General features: G+C 36.1%; 1 protein-coding gene across 8 annotated transcripts in view; it reads right to left on the reverse strand.

The window, feature by feature from the left end:
* RALYL (RALY RNA binding protein like) overlaps positions 1-26514 on the reverse strand; it is a 722510-nt gene that overhangs the window by 71017 nt on the left and 624979 nt on the right. For all 8 annotated transcript variants that reach the window (XM_045454722.1, XM_045454725.1, XM_045454718.1 and 5 more), the window contains one exon: positions 16891-17054. In XM_045454722.1, the coding sequence (XP_045310678.1) occupies positions 16891-17054 (164 nt within the window). The remainder of the gene's footprint in view (positions 1-16890; positions 17055-26514) is intronic.

Genomic DNA, 26514 nt, shown 5'->3' on the forward strand with positions numbered 1-26514 from the left:
AGACTTAGGGAGGTTCAGGCTGTAGGGGGATATCATAAGTTTTGCTTTAGACTTGTTAATTGTGAGATGCCTCTTAGTATTCAAATACAAGTGATAAAGAGGCAGTTGGGTATATGAGTCTGGAGTTTATGGGAGAGATCAAAGGTAGAAAAATAAATTTGGGAGTAACCAGTTAGAGACAGTATTTTATTTTATTAAATAGGCTGAGTTTGCCCTAGTAGTTGAGAATATATACCTAATAGGTGTTTTAGAAGACATCAATAATGCTATCTGATGTGGGAAACAAAGGCAGAAGGAAATGGCAGATAAAATTAAATTTCCTTATAACCTTCAGCCCATTAACAAATACTTGAGGCTGGCAGAGTAAAACTCCCTACTGTCTTAATGTTAATGCTTTGATAAAGGGAAAAACTGCTTTAGCCTGACAATAGCTAGGCCTCCAGTATCCTGTGAGTCTTCTTTAGTATGTTAAAATCCTTTTGGAACCTTCCCCTTGATTTTACATTCCCCAACTCCCAAGTATATAATTAGTGTCTCTTTACGTTCCTGAACAGCTTTTTCTGCCCATGGGTCCTGTCCCTGTGCTTTAATAAAATCACCTTTTGCACCAAAGATGTCTCAAGAATTCTTTCTCGGCCATCATCTCCAAACCCCACCATTATTCCAAAAACCCCATCACTATCTTCATGGTGCAGCCACTCTGGAAAACAGTATGGAGGTTCCTCAAAAAGTTAAAAACAGAACTACCCTATGACCCAGGAATTGAACTGCTAGGTATTTACCCAAAGGCTACAAAAATGCAGATTCAAAGGGGTATGTGTGCCCCAATGTTTATAGCAGCATTATCAACAATAGCCAAATTATGGAAAGAGCCCAAATGTCCATTGGCTGATGAATGGATAAACAAAATGTGGTATATATACAGAATGGAATATTACTCAGCCATAAAAAAACGAAATCTTGCATTTGCAATGGTGTGGATGGAGCTAGAATGTATTATGCTAAGTGAAATATGTCAGTCAGAGAAAGACAAATACCATATGATTTCATTCATATGTGGAATTTAAGAAACAAAATGGATGAATATAGGAGGAAGAAAAAAATAGAGACAGAGGCAAACCATGAAACAGACTCAACTATAGAGAACAAACCGAGGGTTGCTGGAGGGAATGTGGGTGGGAGGATGGGCTAATGGGTGATGGGTACTAAGGAGGGCACTTGTTGTGATGAACACTGGGCATTGTATGTAAGTGATGAATCACTAAATTCCACTCCTGAAACTAATATTATACTATATGTTAACTAACTAGAATTGAAATAAAAAACTTGAAACAAGCAAAATAATATTATCTTCAAAGGAAAAATGTCTTTTCCTCTTCCTTTAGATAAATTTTACAACAAAACCCTGCAAAAGTACAGACAAAAGAAAACATACTGTCATAATAATAAAATGTTTGGTTGTCCAGAGGCAATACTTTATTTTTCTATGAGTGATTATAGGACTTCAATTTAGAATTATTCTTCAAGATCAGCAAAATGATAAGTGAATAAAAATAAAGTTCCTAGAACAAATTACTTTAGCTTGCTTTTAGGCAAGAACAATACTAGAGAAGCTAGGAGTCAGGTTACATCATACAGATAATCTTAAATATTTTTCCTAAACCATCACTATAGTATTTTACTTTGGAAAAAAAAAAAAAAAAAGAAGCCACATTAAATCATTTCAGACCTGCTCTCTCTAAAGAGTTCAATGATTTGGTGATAAATGTTATTACATTCTGATACAGTCAACAAGATAATGTTCGTGCCTTTTCCTGAGAGATGAGATATAACCAAAAAGGAAATTAGGCATATGAGATGATACCATCTTTTTATATCAAAAGATGTGTGCATCTCTGATTTATGTGGTGAAAAATTTTCAATTTATTTTAGTCACCTGTGGGTCAAGTCTATTCAGGGACAAATAAAGAATCTTTAGTTAACTGTCTAGATCAGTGCTCTTAACAGAGGGTAATGACCTGCACGGGACATTTTGCAATGTCAGGAGACATTTTTGATTGTCACAGTTTAGAGAGGTGGCGGGCATCTTGTGGGCATCTGGTCTGCTAAACATTGTACAGCATACAGAATAGCCCCCCACACCACACCAAAGAATTATCTGATCAGAAATGTCAATAGCGTCAAGCCTTAGAAACCCTAGTCTAAATAACTATATACCCTCCTTCACCAACACCATGTTTATTAGGAACAATTTTGAAAATTTAAAAATGTTTGCAACCATGTGGACAATAATTAACAATAATTCACATTAATTTGTTTCTCTTTTTATTTTTTTTTAATTTTTTAAATGTTTTTATTTATTTTTGAAGGAGAGAGAGAGAGACAGAGCATGAGTGGGGGAGGAGCAAAGAGAGAGGGAGACACAGAATCTGAAGCGGGCTCCAGGCTCTGAGCTGTCAGCACTGAGCCAGACGCAGGGCTTGGACTCACCAACTGTGAGATCATGACCTGAACTGAAGCCGGATGCTCAACCAGCTGAGCCACCCAGGCGCCCCTGTTTCTCTTTTTATTTACTTTCCCCAGCCTTTGATAAATTACTTAAATATAAATAATAAGGGAATAACTATAATTTGCATAGAACTTAATTTATCAGTCATGTTTACATACACTACTTCATCAGTAAAGGAACTTGAGAACCTGACAATTTACATGACATTCTCGAAGTCATATAGTGACTTTGTGTAATGTAATAATCTGAACAGGATTCAGGCTCAAACCTAGGACTTTTGACCATGAATTCCACACTCTTTATTGTGCCATGCAGCTTCATTTGATGGGAACTATATGATTGTCAGTTTTAGTTCTTTCTCTCACTATGCACTAAGAAACCGTGTTAATTTTAATTCAGTCAAATCCAGAAAAAATGAAGACCACTGGTTTCCATAAAGTGTATTTTAAGAAATCTTTGGGGCGCCTGGGTGGCGCAGTCGGTTAAGCGTCCGACTTCAGCCAGGTCACGATCTCGCGGTCCGTGAGTTCGAGCCCCGCGTCAGGCTCTGGGCTGATGGCTCAGAGCCTGGAGCCTGTTTCCGATTCTGTGTCTCCCTCTCTCTCTGCCCCTCCCCCGTTCATGCTCTGTCTCCCTCTGTCCCAAACATAAATAAACGTTGAAAAAAAAAATTTAAAAAAAAAAAAAAGAAATCTTTATCATTATCACTTCAATTTTTCTACTTCTGTTTCTGTTTGTCTCTTTCTTCTTATTCATATATTTGAAGCTAGTTGAACACGTAGAAGCTAATTTGCTACCTTTGTAAATAGTTTTCAAAAGTTAGACTCTAAAAAATTTTGCTACAATAAATCGAAGCAATTTGTGTAATTGTCCATTTATATGTGTAACTATAGTTTGGCAATTACCACATCCATGAATGGAATTTCCTAGAAAAAAGGAATTACCTATTTGTGCATATATGTGAGTCATAATACCTATGCCCACATACATCTATACTAATCCTTTCTATATGTTTTTAGAAAGAGAATACAAAATGGAAAATGAGTGAGTTTTTTAATTCAATTATTCTTCAAATACCTGCTGTGTGCACCCATGTATCTAGCACATCATTACCAGCTGCACTTGTGTCATCTTCATCTTTATGATAAGTATACAAAATATGCATTATGAAAATTGTTTTATGGGCTAGACAAGTGAATGTTAGAGATGTTACATGTTTAAGACTGCCTAGCAGTAACGTCTAATTCCTAACGCTTACCCTAACACTTAACCCTAAACTTAATACCCTGGGGAGGTCTCTGAAGTGCAGGATGCGAGGCACATTCCCTCACCCTGACCCTAAACCTAACACTGGCCTGAACCCAACCCAGAACCCTAGATCTGCATAAAAAACAAGGATGAAGTTGGGGTTCCTAGATGGCTCAGTCGATTAAGTGTCTGACTTCAGCTCAGGTCATGGTCTCATGGTTTGAGAGTTTGAGCCCCGTGTCAGGCACTGTGCTGACAGCTCAGAGCCTGGAGCCTGCTTCGGATTCTATGTCTCCCTCTCTCTACCCCTTGCCTGCTCATACTGTGTCTGTCTCTATCTCTCAAAAATAAATAAACATTAAAAATTTTTAAAAAATAAGGAAGATGCCGTATATGTGTGTATATATATATATATATATATATATATATACACATATGTATACATACATATATATAATTGAATATTACTCATCCATAAGAAAGTATGAAATCTTGCCATTTGTGATGACATGGATGGGGCTAAAGAGTATTATGCTCAGTGAAATAAGTCAGTCAGAGGAAGACACGTACCATATGATATTTTAGTCATCTATGGAAATTAAGAAACAAAACAAATGAACAAAGGGAAAAAAAGAGAGAGAGAAAGAGAGGCAAACCATGAAACAGACTCTTAACTACAGAGAACAAACTGACAGTTGCCAGAGGAGAGGTGGGTAGGGGGATGGGTTAAACAGATGATAGGGATTAAGGAGTGCACTTGTGATGAGCACTGGGGGTTGTATGGAAGTGTCAAATCACTGTATTGTATATCTGAAATGAATATTATACTGTATGTTAACTGGAATGCAAATAAAAAATTAAAAAAAAAATTAAATCTATTTGTGGGGCATCTGGGTGGCTCAGTCAGTTAAGCGTCTGACTTCAGCTCAGATCATGATATTGAGGTTTGTGAGTTGGAGCCCCACATTACGCTCTGTGCTGACAGTGTGGAGCCTGCTTGGGATTCTCTCTCTCTCCTCACTCTCTGCCCCTCCCCTGCTCATGCTTTCTCTCTCTCTCTCAAAATAAAGAAATATACTTAAAAATATCTATTTCCATACTCCTAAAACAAAAACAGAAGAAACTCAAAAATCTGCCTAGCAAAAAGGCGACAGAATCAAGTTTGGAGTAGGCTGCCTGACTCCAAAGCCATGCTTTATTTTTGTTTGTTGATTCTTTCCCGCCCCTCTCCATGCCACGAGCTGCTCATCATAATGAACTGCCTCCTTAACCTCATGGAATTTATAATTAGTGGAGGAGGCAAACGTGTCAGAAGTTAAAATAATACACATGAACGTGAAATATGTAAAATAGTGGAGGAATAGTGAAAAGTACCCTATTGGTTGATATTGAAGTTATCTCCTATTTTTTGGCCTCCCCCACCAGATTGTAAGAACCTGAAAACATGTTTATTTCATTCATGGAATATTAGTTTGGCAGTTATGTAGTCATGTAGTAGGTGCTGATGAATTGAACTTATGTCAACTATGTGGGCAAAGACAACTAAAATTAGTTTTCGTGGGGCTAAAAGGCTGTGAAAATATTCATGAAAGAATGGGTCCCTGAACTGTGACTGGAAGGATGATTTGGATTTCAGCGAGCAAAAATGGTTTTCTAAGTAAAGGAGGTAGGAAGTCTTAAATTACAGAGCTTGAAAATGAGTATCAACATCTTGATTTCCTTTAGACCCTGGAATATAGGCCAGAATTTGTCCCCTTGTTTTACTTGACTCAAAACTATCACTAATTTTCTCTGAGTTGTAGCATTTCTAAAGATGCAGTTCATAGTCAACTATGCAATATATGAAAAACAAAAAAAATAAAGTGTGAAAGATAAAAATAATATTGGTGACAAATATTCCACACCTATGTAAGAGTATACCCTGTGCAATGCAAAAGTAACCTCAAGAATGAATTTGTGATCTATAGTGGAGAGAATAGATGTATATACAAATAACCATAACATGAAGCAACAGGCTTAAGTCCTGTAACAGGAAGACGAACAATTGGTTTGGCTTTATGATGATGCCTTTGTAGCACAGAGGGGTCCAAACTTATTTCATAAGAGTGGTCTTACCTGAGCTGGACCTTGAGAGCCAGGTAAAATTATTAATAATGATTATCTACATATAAGATAGATAACACAGTTGATAACAGATTTCTTGAGATAAAGGAAAGGGCATTCAGGTGGAGGTATATGAATATAAGCCTAAAACATTTAAATGAGTTCATTTAAGTGAGGGGAAGCATGGGGGGAAATTGGAAATGGAAGTAGCAGATCGGATATATCTTGAAAAGTCACTGAAGATTTTCCATTCTTATTAGGTAAATGGTAGCAATTTTGAGATTTGAGTGAGGAATCCCCAAACTATTTGGTTTTGAGTAATTCTGCAGTTGGGCATGGAATTAATGGGTTGGGGGACCACATAGAGCCAAGAAAACGAGTCGAGGATGAAGAATAGTCAAGGCTCTGCTTGTCAGCACCTGATCTAGGAAAAAGCAGCAGAAGAAACAGCAGAGGTAAAACGTGTTATTAAGAGTTTTGATAGGATTTAATGCTCACAAAATTTTATAATCCCACAATGGAAAGATTAGACCCTTTCTGGAACTTTCAGTAGAGCAAAAAGAAAAACATAACTTGTATAGAAGACCTGAGAAAACCATCTCAAATGCCCACAATCTATATTGATACTAGGATTTTATCAAATGTTTTGCTATTTGCCTTTTTTTGTTGTTATATTAATGAGCCACATTAAAACCTGGTAAAAAAAAAGCCCAGAGGAGATGCTCACAAATATATTTACTTATTTATTATAAATACACTATAATTATTTTGGTTGGGCTGCTTTGTATCTAAATATTGGGTTGTGATGTTAGCAGGGATTTATTACTGTTTATACAAAGTGCCAGTCTGTGTTCAGACAGAAAAGCCATGTGCATCTGAGAAATTCAGTTACGTTTACCAAGATGAGCTAAATGGGCCTGAATCCCATTTTCCTAAATTAATTACTTAACTAAATAATATCCAAGAATTTGGCTCTTAAAATAAGAAAACATCGAAGGATATGCCAAGATCTCCATACTTTGTTTAGGTTTTATATGCATATTACATTCATGTTATGGGCTGAATTATGTCCCCTCTAAAATTTACATGTTGAAGTTCTAGCCCCCAGTACCTCAGAATGAGACCATATTTATAGATTGGGACCTTAAAGAGGTAATCAAGTTAAAACAAGGTCACTCGATCCAATATTCCCTACTCCAATATGACTAGTGTACTTACAAGAAGGAAATTGGGACTTGCACACACACAAAAAATGATGTAAAGACCCAGAGAAAGATGGCCACCTACAAGCCAAGGAGAGAGGGCTGATGTAGCAGCTTCCCCCACAGCCTCTGAAGAAACACTCACGACACCTTGATCTCCAACCTCTAGACCCAAGAACTGTGAGAAAATAGTTTTGCTCTTTAGGCCTTCCAGACTATAGTATTTTATTGTGGTAGCCCTAGCAGACAAATATAACTGTCATACAAATTTCTCAAGCTATTGTGTTGATCAGGTATCACTTTGCTGAGTCTTTCCCTCAGCCTGGGATGAAATTCAAACTCTTTAATGTTGTCCACAGTTTTCCATTGTCCTGTTACCCAACTTTATCTTTTGTTTTGCTTAATTATTATATCTTCAGTTTCTTTTGTTTTTGTTTTTGTTTTTTGAGTTTATTTATTTATTTTGTGAGAGACAACACAAGCAGACAAGCCAGGAGGAGCAGAGAGCAAGAGGGAGGGAGAGAATCCCAAGCAGGCTCTGCACCGTCAGCATGGAGCCCGGCATGGGACTTGATCCCACGAACCAGTAGATCATGACCTGAGCCAAAATCAAGAGTCAGACACTTAACCAACTGAGTCATCCAGGTGCCCCAATATCCTCAGTTTCTTAACTGACATATCTAGCAATAAATTTTTGCTTTAGATAATAATAATTAATAATAAATCCTATCATTATGGCTATTATAGTTTATTATTAAGATTTTTAGAATATGAGACACTCTCTAAGAGTTTCATGTGTGTTGGCTCATTTAATCCTCACAAAACCTTTACAGAGAGGGCAATAAGATTATCATTTGTACTTCCCAAACTAAGGTACAACAAACAAAATATGTTGCCCCAAAACACACAGCTAGTAAATGGCAGAGCCACTGCTGGATTCCAGTTATAGCAATTTTATATCTCATACTTTTAACTATTATACTCTGTTATAATAATAATGATAGTAGTAGTAGTAATAATAATAATAAACCTCATTGAACATTGACTATGTGACGAGACATGTCTAAGAACTTTATAAGCATAAGTAACTTAATTCCCACAACAACCTAGTGGATGCATAGTGTTGTTATTTCCATTTTCCAGACAGAAAACGGAGGCATATAGGGATTGAAAGATCTCCCCAAGGTGAAAAGTGAGTAGGTTGTCTAATAAAGATTCCACCCAAGGCAATTTGACAGCAAAACTTCTGCTCTTCTCCACCTAGGTACTGTGTCCTGGAAAATAAGAGTGTCTCTAACTCTATCTTTCCAAATCCACTTATCCATCTAAACTTAACTCAATATTCTCCATTAAGCCTTCTCTAAACCCTCTGGCCAACAGTAATTTCGTTCCTTAAAACCTAAAAGCATAATAGGTCTTTTGGCCAAAATTATAGACGGATGGGGATGATTAATGATATTTTGCTGGATATTAAAATTGTGTCTCTGGTTGATGCTTTGTCTCCATATTTAAACAACATGCTTTTGAAGAAAACCCCCAACACAATACTTCCTTAGTCTTGGGGATAATTTCTCAACGACCATTTCTTACATTTAAGTGAACTGTCTTTAATTTCCTGTTAGGTCCTTCAGGGCTTTTGTGTTAAATCTATCACCATTCTGTCATCAAAAGTACATGGAGAGGACCCCAAAGACATCAAAACTTACTATGGTTTTTCTTGTCAGACATTAGAATTTAAATTATTTTAAAACTGATTTAATATTTTTTTTCCAGAGGGCACACATTTTTCTACTAAGAAACTACATCTATAGCTCATAAGTATTTATGTCTTCTTTTCGGCAAAATGCTTGTTAGCAACATCATCTTTTTATCTTATTCCATGGGACAGGACAAACTGATTACAGTAGTTGGGGGATACACTCCAAGACCCCCAGTGGAGGCTTGAAACTGCAGATAGTACTGACCCCTGTTATACTATGTCCTTTCCTATTCACTCACACCCATTGATAAAGCTTAATTTGTAAATTAGGCACAGTGAGAGATCAATAACAAATAGAACAATTATAATGATGTTCTCTAATAAAGTTACGTGGACATGTTCTCTCTCTCTTTCAAAGTATCTTATTGTACTGTACTCATGCTTCTTGTGAGATGATAAAATGCCCATGTGAGAGAAGTGAGGGGAATGACGTAGGTGTTAGGCTACTATTGACCTTCTGATGAAACGTCAGAAAGAAGAGCATCGGTGTCTGCACCCTGGGTGGCCACGGGTAACTGAAACTGTGGAAAGCCAAACCGCGGAGAAGGGGGGATAATTGTGGAGTTTTAGTTCAAGCTGATTTGCAAAGGGACAAATACCTAGCGGTAATTTAATTTTTTAAAAGAGCAATCTATTTTAAACACTTACCCATATTCAAATTTGGCACATTACAGTGTTAATATATTTTTTTCCTTATGTGGTTTTTTTCTCCACAGCAGAGTTTAATCAGATTAAAATTATGAAATAAGAAAAGACAAGTTGTCCCAGCTATAACATTAATTTCCTCTTGTGTACTCGCCAAGTCATTAAATACTGGGAAGCAGCTTTTAATAAAAGAGCAAGATGTACCTCTGTAAATATTCATTCACTTAAGCCAATATTAACATAGCATATTTTACACTTCATTCGAATTTTTCATTTGTGATTTAAATTTGAAAACCATTGTTATTCCCAGGCACCAGGCTAATTATAAAAGTACTATTAATTAATGAATATTTATACACACACACATATATAAAACACAGTCTGCCAATATGCTTTTAGAGAGAATGTGCAATTGTGATTTTAGTTGTGCTTGCTAGTGGATTATATATATTAGATTAGATATATATCTTTATATCTATATCTATATATATAGATATAGAGATATAGATATAGATTAGATTTTATATATCGATATATATAGATATATATAGATTAGATTAGATATATATATATATATATAGATTAGATTGTTTAGATTTATATTTTACTAAAATAACACTAATCTACAGTTAGTTTTTATGAATTAAGCCTCTAAAAGTAAAGAAGTAAATGAAACACACATAAGATATTTGCTCCCTGTTAGTCTGTTGTTTTTCTATACTAATAATTTTATTAAAATTAACATAACTTGAGAATTAATATGTCCACAGTAAATTTCGGTTAAATATTTTATACAAAATATTTTCATCCCATAATTTATCTAATATTTCTACTTGTTACTTGTGCTCATCTTTCCAGAGTAACAAAGGTACTCTGGAATGCACAGTTCCAAATGATGCTAGAAATTAAAATACACTAAATTTATTTCAAAACATCTCTGGTTTACATTAAGAAGTATAGTTTCACTTAGTTTTCCCTGAAGACGATCACATCTGTCACAGGAAACCAGGAAGAGAAGAACAAATTAAACCAGTGGTTCTATCACTGGATTTAAGAAGAGAGTCTTATCTTACATGTAGTTTAGTAACAAACCATGAAGTTAGTTTGGATTATTTTTCCAAGTAGCTGACTTTAGCGATTTGCTTTTCTACAAACTGCCTTTCAGTATTTATTTATCCCAATGTAAGAAGAAAAGTCAATAAATTTTTCAATACTTGGATATTAAGTAGAGGTAGAAACATGAGTATATTCTATGTTTGGGTGACTCAACTCCCAAAAAATAATATTAAATTAAATTCTAAAATAGGATTAATAAGTTATGGTTGATATGGAAACTGGAGGAACATCCATATATACCTAAGGCCTCATGTCTCCTGAAAGGAGGTGGAGGTTTAGGAACACAGCATTTGTACATGTGGGGGTGGGGGAAGGTACTAAGTATACGCGTGTTTGGAAAAGGCCTTGCTTGCCTTTGCTAGAAGGCAGGGAAGAATGTTACTGACTGACCCCTGGGTTGGTGGGAGAGGAGAAAGGAGCTTCAGTAAATTCTCTTAGAGCGAACAGAAGATGACACGTAGCACCTTACAGTATTTAATCCTTGAAGAGTTTGAGAGTCCCATTGACTCCAGAGGCATTCCTTGAGGGGAGATGCATTGTTGGGTGTAGGCAGCCTATCACAATGTACACCTGAGAACAAAGAGGCCTTCTCATGCGTCAAAAGAGAAGTCCAAGGTAACTACCAGTCAATTTTATAAAAAATTCTATTTTCTCTTAGCCCCTCACTGCCCATGAGACAAAAACAGCTTCATGTGCCCAGATGTTGAGGAGTTCTGTAAGAAAGCAAACAATTAACAGAGCACAGCTTTTTGTAGGAGATGAGGAAAACAGCTAGAACGGGTGGATACTGTGGATGCAAAAACAATGTTAGAAAATGTTGATAAAAATGCATGGCACCCTTAAACAGAAACACCTGACTTACGATGGTTCAACTTATGATTTTTTGACTTTATGAAGGTGCAAAAGCTATATATAGTCAGTAGAAATTGTTTCTTGAATTCTGATTCTTGGTTTTTTCCTGAGGTGTGATAGGATACTCTCTCCTGATGAAGGACAACAGCTGTAAGCCATAGCTCCCAGTTGGCCATGTGATCAGGAAGGTAAACAACTGATACACTTACAACCATTCTGAACCCATTCAACCATTCTGTTTTTGACTTTCAGTACAATATTCAATACATTACATGAGATATTCAACTTTATTACAAATAGGCCTTGTGGTAGATGATTTTGCTCAACTGTAGGCTAATGGAAGTGTTGTGAGGACATTTAAGGTGCGCTAGGTTAAGCTATGGTGGTCAGAAGGTTAGGTATGAAATGCATTTTCTAATTATGATATTTTCAATTTACCATGGATTAATCACCAGAAATGATAAGATGTTGGAATATTTTTAAAAATGTTGAAATAATGTACATCAGATGTTAGGGAGGAAAGGAAGCATAATGCAAAGATTCTAGATCAACTCAAAATATACATATGTGAGGGAAACAGACTTTTTTGGATGTGTATAGGTTCAGAAATTATGTTATTAATTTACCTGAGAAAATTATTTTATTTTTTTTAAAGTTTGTATTTATTTATTATGAGAGAGAGAGGGAGAGCAAAGGAGAGGCAAAGAGAGAGGAAGAGAGAGAGAGTCCCAAGCAGGCTGTTACTGTCAGCATGGAGCCCAGTGTAGGGCTCAAACTCACTCACTGTGAGATCATGAACTGAGCCAAAGTTGGACGTTTAACCCACTGAGCCACTCAGGCGCCCCCAAGAAAATTATTTTAGAAGCAACCTAAAAATTAAGAATTAAATGAGAACAGATGCAAATAATTAATCTTATAAAATTTTAAATTGAGTCCATTGGGTACAATACCCAAATTGTACCTAATGGGTAATAATGATGACAGACCCTGGGAGTTGTCAAATAAGAATATTTGAAAAATAAAAGATGTATAATATATAAATATGTAACAGAAGCTGGGAACTCAACCTCCAATGTTTATGTATAAAACATGAGCTTTTTGGAGACAAGGGGTATAGAGGTAAGGTGGTCGGTGTAGAGTCAGTGAGGAAGGAAAAGCTTTCAAAAGTTCATGCTTGGATGGAAGGTAGTATAGCTACATTTTGACTTTAAGAGATTAACAGCTGGGTACAGATTTATCTATAACTTTTTAATATGTTAATATAACCATGAATAAACTGAAAGGCCAGGTAGAACATCCAAATTAAGGTCGTTACGATGGAAGAGATAAGAATTAAAAGAAAATTCATTAAGCAAGCATAAGGAAAGGTAAACAAGAGGAAATGATAAATTATATACTTGAAATAAGGATGGAAGGAATATAATCCAATATACTAATTAATCCAATCAATGTAAAAGAATCAAATTTCCCTAACAAAGAATTTCATACTGTTTTCAAAATCAAAATTGAGATATGTTGGTTTTAGGAAATATACAAAAATAAAGTACAGTGTCATGGGTTGAACTATGTTCTCCCCAAAGATTTGTTGCAGTACCTGTGAATGTGACGTTATTTGGAAATAGATCTCTGTAGATGTATCCAAGATGAAGTCATTTAGGGTAAGCCCTAATCCAATATGATTAGTGTCCTCACACGAAGAGAAGAGACACAGACACAAAGACGCAGAGGAGGACACCAAAATATAGTGAAGGCAGAGATTTGAGTGGTGCGGCTCATCACAGAATGCCAAGGACTGCCGGCGTACCAGAAACTAAGAGCAAGGAATGGAACAGATTTGTCCTCTAAGAATTCCAGAGACAGGGCACAGCCCTGCTGACACCTTGATTTTAGATTTCCAGCCTCCAAATATCTGTTGTTTTAAACCATGCAGTTTATAATAATTTATAACAGCTGCCCTAGGAAACTAATACACAAAGAAAGACCAAAATATAGGGGCACCTGGGTGGCTCAGTCTGCTGAGTGTCCAACTCTTGATTTTGGCTCAGGTCGTGATCTCAGGCTCCTGGGATTGAGCCCTACATTGGGCTCCATGATGGGAGCCTGCTTGTGATTCTCTCTTTCTCTCTCTCTCTGTGTGCCTTTCCTCCCCTCTGTCTCTCTGCTCCTCTCCACCATTCATTTGCACTCTCTTTCTCAAATAATTAAAAATAAAATAAAATAAAATAAAATAAAATAAAATAAAATATAATAAATGGATATATGGGGGAAATGTGAACCAAAAGAAAGCCTTAGCAGTAAAGGATAAAAGCATCAGACAAATCAGAATTAAAAGCTCAAAAATAGTAAATGGGATATTATATAAATGTAACAGTTATAATTCTCCAAGAGGTTATAGAGAGTTAGTACGGAAAAGGCCACAGACTCAAGAGATTATACTCTGGAACCAGATGCTCTAGAACCTGGCGGTAGTTCTTGGTTCTGTTATTGAATGGCTCTGTGGCTTTAGGGATATTACTTAACTTTTCTATGCCTCATTTTCCACATCTACAAAATGAGAATGCTGATAATACTTCATTTATAGGGCACTTAAAAGAAATGAATGAACATATGTAAAATTAATATTTTAAAATGAATTAATATATGCAAATTAATATATGTGTTAATGTGTGATTGAACAATAGTTGTTATAACCACCAAAAAAGTGTTAGCTATTATTCTCTTTCCTGTTACTAATGTAAAACACTATATAAAAACCACCCTAGCAACGTGGGATATAAAACCAAACCTCAAGAAAAGAAAAAACTTTATAAAGTCACTATCATGGTAGAGGAATTTAAATAATCACTCTCAGAATTTGACATAATTTTCCACAAAAAAGCAAGTCTAGGGAGGACTGGTTAATACGATCAACAAGGTAAAACACACACTCTGGTCTATACGAAAAGTAGAAAATATATTCTACATTTCATTTAGAACATCTGATTATTATGGAACCAAAAGAAGCTCTTATAAGATCTTCAAAAAAAGATTTTTATAATCCCCATGCTCTCTCCATGATCCAAGAAAACTAGAAATCAAAAAATAAAAATGCCAAAAAACAATGGAACGATGTCAGCATTAAGATACCTACTTCCAAGCAACTTTCGGACACGACTCCTCTTCTCTGCAACAGTGAGGTGCATAGCAATCAAGTGGCTGAGTCCCACCTAGTTGTGCTTGCCCAAGAATGGCCACCAACTAGTGGTTCCAAACCATTAGTGGTAGCATCTCCTCAGGGAAGATTTAGAAATATGTAATTGTATGTACAGTCATTACAAAGACTGAGGAGTACTATTGGCATTTAGGGTTTGGGGGTCAAGACTGCTAAAGTTCAACAAAGCTCAGAATACTCTTACACAGGGTAGAACTTCCATGATCAAAGTGCCAATAAAGCCCCCACTGGTAAACACCGTTTTAAAAGTGACTACGAGGCAACAGTGACTGCAGATGCTTAAGATACGTGTATTTGAAATTAAATTAGTCTACGGTCATACCACCCTGAACGTGCCCGATCTCGTCTGAAATTAAATTAGTATGACCATAGTAAAAAAGTCTTCTATAAAGCTAGCAGGCAATTCAAAGTTCAATTTTTTACAGCAAGAACCAAATTCAAGAACTTTCTTTGCTTTTGACAATAATATGAGAGCATACAAGACTGTTTAGAGATTGCTGCAGAAACTAATTTTTCTTTTATTACTAAGACTCAAAAAGAGTATTCATATTTATTCTCAGAATAGATAAATCGATAAATGAGTACATAGGGAACTGTAAATCAATTTAATTTGTTATTTAGATTATATTAGCTAAGTCAGATTCTGAGCAAAACACACTTGAGTCATTTACCAGAAGCATTAGTGCTTCTGGCAACTATGTTTTTGCACGTTCTCATGTAAAAAAATATTTCAACAATGTTCTTTCTTAGTACTTGTGATGGTACTAAGGTAAAAGCAATGTTCTTGTTCTAAAAATTTTTTTTTAACGTTTATTTAGTTTTGAGACAGAGAGAGACAGAGCATGAACAGGGGAGGAGCAGAGAGAGAGGGAGACACAGAATCTGAAACAGGCTCCAGGCTCCGAGCTGTCAGCACAGAGCCCGACGCGGGGCTCGAACTCACGGACTGTGAGATCATGACCTGAGCCGAAGTCGGACGCCCAACCGACCAAGTCAGCCAGGCGCCCCGGTAAAAGCAATGTTCTATAGTAGATGGGATGTGGGGAGGAAAATGAAGAGACATGGGTTCTAGTCTTCGCTACGTGATCTTCTCTATGTTTACCCATCAATTTAAAATTGGGATAATAGTATTTGCCTTACTTGTCCGAAGATGTTGGGATGCAGAACAACTACAAAGTCACCACAATGGCCTGCCACGCTACTCTGGAACTTTCCCTCTCTCTACCTCTCTCTTATTTCCAGCCTACATTTTCCCTCCCTCACGCTGCTGAGCCACATTGGTTTCTCTGGTGTTCCTTGACTGTTAACCTAAGGTCTCAACACCGATACTCCTCTGCCCACAATGCTCTGTCTCTGAGAGCTTCAGGCTCACCCCCTCACTTCCCTCCTTGCAACAGGTCTCTGTTCTAATGCCACTTTTTTCAGAGAGGTAGTAATAGACCATCCTGTGAAACTTTCTCTTTTGCTTTATATTACTTTATCCTTTGACATAGCAGTGATCTGTGTAACATTTCGTATTCTAATTTGTTTGCTTACTGTCTGCCTCTTCTCTGCTACAAAGTAACCCCAAAGAATGCAAGACATTTTCTTATCTTTTCTTCTGAATAATATTCTAATAACAAATTAGAGTTTTTCTGAATCCCTCTATATAAAAATTTAGCAGCGTGGTTAGTCAGAAAGCTTGTATCTCTACTTTTAACTAATTCATGTGAAGTTACATAAACCTTATTTTATTTTTTGTGACATAATATATGCTTTCAGACACCATCATGATTTAGAATAATATGGCAAGTTACATTTTTAACATCTCTATTATATCATTTGCCTATCTTTATTATCCCAGTGCTCAAATATTCAAAGCATGCACTAATTTTTGTATACTACTTCTCTGAAAGGTAGTATATGCACTCTCGTTTGAATTTTTTTTTCTTCCCTAAAAGCAACATGTTATATTTCAGGACTGTAATATGTCACAAACCAGATGGGCCGAAAGCATGTTATTTGCTCTGATAAAAGTTTTCAAATTGGTCCTGGGTTTTTGTTATTCGTGCTTGTGTCTGTCTCCCCTACTGAAATGTAGCCTGATGGAAAGCCGAGTCCATTTCTCATCCATTATATATTTCCCTAATACTCTGTGCACAGCAGAAACTCCATGATTATTAATTTATTGTATATAGGCATTCATGCAAATGATGAGCAGCCCCTCCCTTTTTGAAACATAAGTAAAATAAGGAAGGTTACTTACATTTGGAGCCTGATGAAGATGACCCACTGACGGTAGATCTTGATCCCCCTTTCATGGAAAAGACTCCTTTACCCCTGCGAGTCGCTGTGACGGCCACTCTGGGACGCTTCAGTGGAATTACTGCACGGGGAGGTGGGGGCACACGCCCATGGTAATCAAATAACCTTCACAAAACACAAGCATGGCTGAGAGTTGGTTTATGCCTAAGTGTTCTATCAAACGTGTGAAATGATTAAGAAAATGGCCTTGTAAAAAGTGTTAGTAAATGTTTCTGTTATCGTTGTTCGCACACAGGTGTTTATTGGAAGTTTAGTTTTTCACTAAAGAGATAGGACGCTGATATAGTCTGTGCATTGTAGACATTAGAATCTGATCCTCCAATATGAACTCATCTTTAAAGTGTGACCGGTCAAGGAACTTTGCTCCAATGGTACCATGCAATTTGTTGAAACTATGCTAAACTTTGTTCCTGAGTATTTCTTTGCTTCATTTAACAGATTTGCCCTTCTTAGAATAGAAATCTTCCTCTTACACATCAACACTTATTAGCACGTAGCTTGAAAAGAGGGAAAGATCATGCAGAATCAGGAACAAAGCAAAGGAAATTATTGTTCCATCATAACACAGCTCATCAGGAAAATCATTTTGAAGTAACTGTAGATTAAAGAGAACAGCTGTGAGAGACAAATCAACATGGTGCCATACCTGTCTCTAAGGACTTTTTAAGTAACAAAAGACTCCCCAGACTGTACAAACAAGGAGACTGAGTTTAAATAAAATGGCACTAGCAAGAGGACAAAATTTTGTTGACTAGAGAGTCCTTGTGGAAATACGTATTGGGATATCTTTTTATTATTCTGACCAGTTGCTAGACATGCAAATTGAGACTAGTGATATTTGTATAGTAAGCTGTTGAAAATTTCTCTAACCAAAAAAAAGTACCAATAAAAATCCTAGAAGCTTTTACCAAAAAGTGAAAAAATGATATTCACCACAATCAATGCATTTCCACTAAACAATGAAAGGAATAAAAGTATGAAAGTATTTACTCATTTATATACATATGTAATGCATAGATTCAAAAACTTCATATTCTTCATACTGCATACTCAAAAAACAGCAAATTTTTACATACTTAGCACATCTGAGAAGTGTAAAAAGTCAGGGAAAAACATGAGGATGTATTAGTCATTAATTTACCAGTGAACAAGATGCGTTACTATTTATCCACTAGAATGGACTTAGAATGATTATTGATATTACTTTATTGTGATACCACTATATGGATTATATTCTCAAAACTGCTTTAAAACAGTCAGTAAGAATAATCTAATATGGAAGTCAGAGTGAATTTCTATAATACGAAGGAAAAAATTTCTACAACAGGTTATTTTATAACATTACATCGATGAATATACAGATAACATATACAGACGAATCCCTTTTTAGAAAATAATATATGAAATATAATAAAAATTAAGATGGGGGGTGTCCAAATATTCACTCAGAAACATTGAAAACTCTGATACTATGGGGGCAAAAAAGTAGTATATAAACCACACTTGAAGCAGAACTTAGTCCTGTGAATGTCTCCCGCATTAGACAGCTAAAGTGTTCAAAAACTATTTGGAAGCATGCTGGGGAGAAACTAAGAGATGTCTGGAAAGGAAAAGAAATGGAATGAGACAGAGTTCAAGAGAGGTGCCATCCTCTGTGAATAAGCAAAGTCCATTAGAACTGAAGAACTGCTAGCAAAGAATGGGTCATGGAGGTCAGCACATTATAGTTTACTTCAAAGGGAAGCGTCAGGATGAAGCTGAAAAGGGTTATGAATATCATCCATACCACTGGGGCTGGAAAATCAAAAGGGTCAACTAAGCCTGCCCCTCATTTCAATCACAAAACAAGGACCACATCACTTATTTATAAGTTGAATTCACAGAGTACCTTAAGCTAGTGAACCAAAATATGAAGGCACTTTTTAGGAGCTCTAACACCCAACACTGTCGAGGGGAAAAAATATGGCAATTGACTCATCTCTTCCAGGGTAGATGCTGCTGCTTCAGATGAGGGGCAGCCTGTTTTGGAAGGTCCATCTCCTCTGGCCATGAAAGTGCAATTTAGCTGGTTCATTAATTAAGCTGATCTATAAATTGGGTAAGAAAATTTCTAAAGCACAACTAAACTATGCAACAATGGAAGAACGCTATAATGAAAATGCAGGCCAAGTAAAGCCACCATAGTCACCACTACTCCAGTTACAACGTAATTCAAGAATATTTTACAGGAAAGTGAAACAAATGATTATCACTATTTCTATTGCTTCCCCGGACCAAGGATTGCAAAGCCTCCAGTGTTGGCCAGGCCTAATCTCATGTTGAGAAAACAGAGCTGCATTTGTTCATTGTATTTGTGACATACTTTTAGTATGTCACATACTCAGTATGTGTTTAGAAACATACTCAGAAACATACTCAGTATGCGTGGTGCCCTTTGCCGTCAATTCCTATAAGAGCGTAACCCTTGATGAGTTGCTTCAAAGGGCAATAACTCCTTTCTCGTCAAGAAGTAGGGAAAGTTTTACCAATTCTTTCTGCCATTCTGATGGGAAGATGTGCAATACCAGAACTTAAATTTTGACAAGGGATATATAACAACAACAAATTTAACAACAACAACAAAAGCTAAAGAAGGGTATGGACACTTCACATGTCAGTATAATTTTGAATTTACAAAATTTAATGGAGCTGAGGAGTTTCTTAATTTTCATTGGCTACACTCGCTTTTTCAGAAATAAAAGGAAAGAAGACTGGATATTGTCCGAAGGCACAAAAACATAACAAGAGAAGGATGGGAAGTGGGGGCAGATTTTCTAGGATTCAAGATGGGATGCAGGGGTTCTTCTAAATGCAGACGGAAGTAGGTGAAAACTAACTCATTGGCTTTCTCATCAGAATTCTGTTTATAGCTAATCTAAGAAATTTTGCCTTTACAAGGTATTAGATTAGCAAATATTGTTGAGACCATGGAAATAGTCCACTTAGAATTACAGATGACAGCAAAGATCGCAAATGCAAAAGAATTAAATAGAATCTAAATTTCAAAGGTCAGTTAAAAGCTTAAAACTTTTTCCTCTCACTTGTTTTGTTCCTTCAATTGTTAGAATTATTTACCCTCTCTTTTTCTTTAATCGTTCTTCAGCTTCCCTAATATGCATAGAATACTGTTTTCCCTCTAATATTTATTGGTCAAATAGATAATTATTTATAATGAAGCCAAACACATAATTTTTCCTTCTTCAATGTCTACCTTAAAATAAGAACCCTAAAAGACCTACTCTCGAGCAGTTAATAAAATAAATGTAACCAGATTTTAATAAAAACAACCCATTAATGAAATTTGAGGATTTAGTTTGCTTTATTTAATAAACATATCTACTTTTCATGTGGTCATTTCTTGTTTTGCATTTTGTTTGCTTTAATAGTATCTGAGATATGTAATTTTATTACCCAGTAAAAGATAAAAACTGGTAAAGAATCTTAATATTTATACACCTGATAAAAATAAACATAGCTTGTTTCTAAGAAGGATATAGATATTAGCTATTAAAAATTAGCTGTGTGGGGTACCTGGGTGGCTCAGTGGGTTGAGCATCTGACTTTGGCTCAGGTCATGATCTCACAGTTCATGGGTTCGAGCCCCGCACCCGGCTCTGAGCTGACAGCTTGGAGCCTGCTTCAGATTCTCTGTCTCACTCTCTCTCTGCCCCTCTCCCACTCATGCTCTCTGCCTCTCAAAAAGAAAGAAATGTAAATAAATAAATAAATAAATAAATAAATAAATAAATAAAAATTAGTTGTGTTTTGGACAAAGGCAATTTAAAGGCATGGTGACATATAAAATGAATGTGATTTTGAATGTTTGTTTTAATTAAAACCTTGTTAGTATTAAGCTTTAATAGTAATAAAGCAGAATTTTTGAAAAAATACATGAAAAGAACATAACTCCCAACATCAAACTCTAAAAGTACTATCATTTTCTAAATATTTTCCACAGGTATCCTTATTTTTCACATGGTTGAGAACCTAATCTATGCATGGTCATGTATTCTGGCTAATTCTCCTTGGTTTATATTAAAAACATTTCTCAAGCCTGGTATGTAGTCTTCCTAATGTTTATTTTAATTGCTGTGGTGCATTTTCTCAAGTAGACATACCATCTTCTAATAATTACCTGAGAAACTTTGACTTATGTTTATTTTTCACTAATGTGATTTTAAAATTTAAAAAAAATGTAATATTTGCATAATATTTTGTCATTGAACACTAAATTTTAATTTTAGATAAGTTATTTAGATAGATAGTTTTCAAGAATTGGTAATTACCTGTTTTTTTTTCTAAATTTCCTTCATGAGAAGAGTTGTTCATTTTAATTACTTGTGAATCAAAAGTTAATGTGGCTAATGCTAACAAAAATATGCAGTCTGGACTAAAGGCTCAAAAACTAGGCTGCCTAGAGTCAAAACCTGAGAACAAGTTCAGAGCCATGACCTCACTGGGGCTTTTTAGCATATGTGAAAATCAGTAACCAGAGCATCAGAGATCTTCCTCTGTGTCTTGATTCAACCTTAAACCCTCCTCTTCAGCATGCTTAAGTTCTGATAGTTGTATAGTCTACAAAATCAGATTAAGGTGCTTCTTTATTTTTCAGAAGGGATATATTTGAAATCCACGTGAATGATTCTTATAGCTCATAGTTATATCTATTTTCTATACTGCTTGAACTACTCAAAATTCATAAAATCTGTCTATAATTTCCACCCAACTTCAAGTAAGCCTTTGGTTACAACTGAATCCACAGAGAATTTTCAAAGGCACGCTCCACTGGAGACCAGTAAATGAATAACTTCTGTTGTTTTTCTGTTATTGAAATTTTCTAAGATTGTCAGTGAAGTTGTCTCCCTGGATCTTGGACATGATTTTAAAGGCAAGGTGGTTGATGGGGAACCTGGTGGCTCAGTCAGTTAAGCATCTGACTTCAGCTCAGGTCATGATCTCACAGTTGGTGAGTTTGAACCCCGAATCCATAGGGCTCTACTCTGACAGCTCAGAGCCTGGGGCCAGTTTCAGATTCTGTATCTTCCTCTCTGTCCCTCCCCTGCTCATGCTCTGTCTCTCTCTCTCTCTTGAAAATAAATAAACATTAAAAAATTTTTTTAAAGGCAAGGTGGTTGAAATCCTGAGTGGTCTTTTTTGCAATTTTTTTTTTTTTTTTGCCTTATATTAATATAATCTTTATCTTTTGCACAACTCTGCTCTCTGCTATATTTTGTATACAGTTTTGGGTAATGAAAAAGTTAATATATTCAAACAGCAGTTGTGAGGTTATAAGTGACTAAAATGATGCTCTTATTTAATGCTTATAATTCTGTAATGTGGCTATTGTTAGGTCATTTTGCCCATGAAGAAAACTTGAAAAAAAAGTGATGAAGTGACTTGGCTAAGTTTAAACAGTCAGCACATGCACAACTAGGCCTGAAATTCATGCCTTCTTACTCCGAATCATACCCTTTGTCAAGTGTACCATGCTGTTATCTCCAAATGTTTTAAGTGGTATAATATTCTATTGGATGGTAATTTAAACTTGCATGATGAAACATACATTGCCTCTTGCTAATATGTTTTCCCAATATTTGAGAATATATACTGTGCTCTATAATCAATAACCTCAACAACTGCAACTTGAGGTGGAGTTTTTTCATTAACGACAACTGGAATAGCTTCTCTTCTGTTAAGATACACAAGGTCAAAATTGTGCCAGAGTTGAACAATGCCTATTTCACATCATTTAATATGTGTACATGTTTTTTTATATGGTAAAGCACTTCAGGCATTTCTTTTCCTCTATTAACAGAAACTTACTCATCCTGGAGTTTATAAATGGCTCAGTGTTGTTCCTGATACCACTGAAAAAGGATTGGATTAACACTGCTAATATCTCAGAAATGGAAAACATTCCTTGGGGGGATTCAATATAGTTTTAAATGTACGTATCTCTTTTTACTTAACTTGGAAGGGCATAAATATTTATCTTTAGTTTTAATACCATGTAATGTCCTTCATTTAGAGTCAGACTTGACCTTTTAGAAGAAAATGCCATCTAATGTTGTAAATTATTGAGCAATGCTTTGTGTAATATAAAAAAAGTTTAGGGGCGCCTGGGTGGCTCTGTCGGTTGAGTGTCTGACTTCAGCTCAGGTCATGATCTCACGGTCTGTAAGTTCGAGCCCTGTGTTGGGCTCTGTGCTGACAGCTCGGAGCCTGGAGCCTGCTTCGGATTCTGTGTCTCCCTCTCTCTGCCCCTACCTCACTCATGCTCTGTCTCTCTCTCTGTCAAAAATAAATAAACATTAAAAAAAATTTTTTTTAAGTTTAGAATAATCACTCAAGTCTATTATTTAGTGATAATCTTCATGATCCTCGTAGCCATGAACAGACACTCATTTAGTCTTTAGAAAAGTTACTGCTGGGCCAACGTATCAGAACAATGACAATACAATGGCACTTTACGTAAAGCAGTTTTCTAAGCTGAAACTATCTAAGGGTTGAAAATCCCCAGTCACATTAAAATCCCCAAACCTGGCAGAAAATGGATAACAATAGGATGTGGATGTATGTCAGAGACTAAGCTATTATCTCTCAGCTTCAGACCCACCTTTAACCACAGTTAGAGTTGGGACTCTGCCAACTACATTTCCGTGGGGGCCAGCTGGCTCCTTGCTGGGCTTAGCCCACTCAGTCACTACTCAGATGACTCCAGTTTAAGTGACTTTGCAACACATGCAGGACAGTCCCTTCACCTTCCCTTAAGAAGGTCTAGGTTTCAAACCCCAAGTTCCCCCTCTGGGTTCAGATAAAGCAGCACCGGCTGAGCAGAGTTTCTGCTCTGTAACTCCCCTTTTCCACATTAAATTTTGATAATCCCCAACCTCATCCTCTTGGAGTTGGTAGCTACTTCCTGTAGTGGCTAACTCCATTACACCACAGTGTTTTCTTTTTGCTTTTTCAGTTCCTTAATACCTAGTTAGAAAGTTTTTACATACAATTATCCCTGTTACATGTAACTAAGTGATTTCTGTTTTCAGAACCAAAAACAAGGCCGCTTGGGGTTAAAGGAAATAGCTGAGGGTCCTCTCTCTGCAAGTAAGTGTGTTTAGCTCCAACCAGAATGCGCTGGGAGCAGGAAAAGGGAAAACCATAAAACAGAATAATCTGGAGTCATCACAATAGACTGTTTTGGACCAACTGACCCACCAGTTTATTTCTCACAGGGACGATGCTACGTGAATATCAGCCAGAGAAATACATTCATCATTATTGTTAATGGTTACTGTTAACAATTATTAGTAGTTAACATTGATTACGCAGTAAAAATATACCAAGCATAATGCTGATCATTATACATATGTTACTTCATTTAATCCTCAGAACAATCTTATGATGCAGAAATTAATTTCTTGCTCACATCGTGGATGAAATAACATATTTTGTAGTATTAAATAACTTGCCCAAGTTTGCACCACTAGTAAAAAGAGAAAAAAAATTAACCACAAATTCAAGCAGAGTGTAATTTATGAGAGATTACTGTGGATAAAATTGTTAACACTTTGTAAGCTATTTATATTGTCCAGCCTCTCCATTCTGTTTTCCTTTCATGAGAATCTATTTTCACAGGGAACTCCTGACTCTATCCACTAGTGGCAAATGCTTATATCTTTCTTAGCCAAGTGTGAGAAATGGAAAATAAACTAATAAGAGCACAGATTGCTTAGACAGTCAGTTAGCAACACAACAATACTGATCTTTTGCGCACTTATAAGCCAAACAGGTTTTATATAAGACAAACAAATTATTTTGGGAATTGTTCAGGGTTAGCTTTTTTGTGTAGTGGAGAGCCATCTGAAAGCTTCAAGCTCTGTAACTATTTGGCTGATTAAGGCTCTTGCTCTGTGGCAGGTAAGGATAGATTTATCTATCATCTCTATCTCTATGTATCTATCTATTTATCTATCTATCTATCTATCTATCTATCATCTAGCTAATGATTTTTATTGAGCCATTTTAAGCAGAAATTCTTAAAAAAATTTTTTTGACATTTATTCATTTTTGAGAGACACAGAGACAAAACATGAGTGGGGGAGGGGCAGAGAGAGGGAGACACAGAATCTGAAGCAGGCTCCAGGATTTGAGATGTTAGCACAGAGCCCGATGTAGGGCTCGAACCCACGGACTGCGAGATCATGACCTGAACTGAAGTAGGATGCTTAACCGACTGAGCCACCCAGGTGCCCCTAAGCAGAAATTCTTTAAATGTAGAAGGATGCCACAAGATTGAAAACATTCAAGAGATTACAATTCTAAAACAGTTCTATACTGACAGATTAAAACACAATGTATGTTAATTGAAAACTTTATTCATAGCAATTAGGACATTGTTCTACATCCTGAAAAAAAGCTGTATTAGAAGATGTCTTTAGCATGGTCAAAAACTAAAATTTTCAAATGGTATGCAGACTATTGAAATGTTACCTTTCCTTAATAGTAAATGGGATTTTTTAATACTGCCAGACCTTCAGGTCATTTTTAGGACAAGTTATTATAAACTATTTAGTATTTAAAATAAAATACTATATTTTATAGAAATTATAAAGATCCTTTGAGAAAATTATCATTTAAGATTCATATTTTGTCATAAAGGCATCATTAGTGAAATAACTTGCTTAACTAAGCAGTTGAACATAGTGGTTAGGAAGGTATGATTGTGGGTCCTATTTCCCTTTAGGTAAGGCTGTCTCCTTTTATTTAACTCTGAATTGTTCTCCTTCTGTTTTGCATATTCACACAGTCAGTTACTGAATCTAAAGGAATAGTTTATGATTGTAGTTTTGTCATGAATTTACTCTATGATCTTGGGAAAACCAAAGTCTCTCTAAACAATGGAGATGAATTAATACAAATTGGGTATCCACTATGTTTGAGCCTTAATGATAGTGCCTGAGGATACAATAATAAGAAAAACTGGGCATCTTTTCTGCCTTCATGGAGGAAGAGAGGCAGACATAAATCAAATACTGTCACCACAAAGAAGCGCAACAGTAAAAACCAGAAGTGCTGTGAAGGAACAATACTGGGCGCTGAGAGAGGCCCACAGAGGAACCTAATTTAGTCTGAGAGTGGTGTTCATGCTGAGATCTGAGGGATGAAGTCAGGTTAACTAGATGGCAGAGGGAGGTATGAGGAGAAGGAGCAGCACAGAGGAAGGTGTTGGGGTGGGAGGGTCCATGGTGTTCTTATGGAACTGAAAAGAGCCGTGTGGCTAGAGCAAAAAGAACAAGGCGCTCCCAAGGGGTGGTGAAATTTCTTCCCTATTTAAAATGTCCATTACAAACTCTTATTCTAAATGCAAAACTATTTTGCATTTTTATACCTTGGGATTTTTTTGTTATTTTGTTTGACTAGAACTTACAATTAACAGCTTAAAAGATATTTACCTCGTTTGTGTGTGTGTGTGGTCTAACGACCTATGTACAGTCGGCCCTTGCTCTGTGTATCTCTGAATTTCCAT

Source organism: Leopardus geoffroyi, chromosome C3 (genome assembly GCF_018350155.1).
Source record: "Leopardus geoffroyi isolate Oge1 chromosome C3, O.geoffroyi_Oge1_pat1.0, whole genome shotgun sequence".
NCBI lineage: Eukaryota > Metazoa > Chordata > Mammalia > Carnivora > Felidae > Leopardus > Leopardus geoffroyi.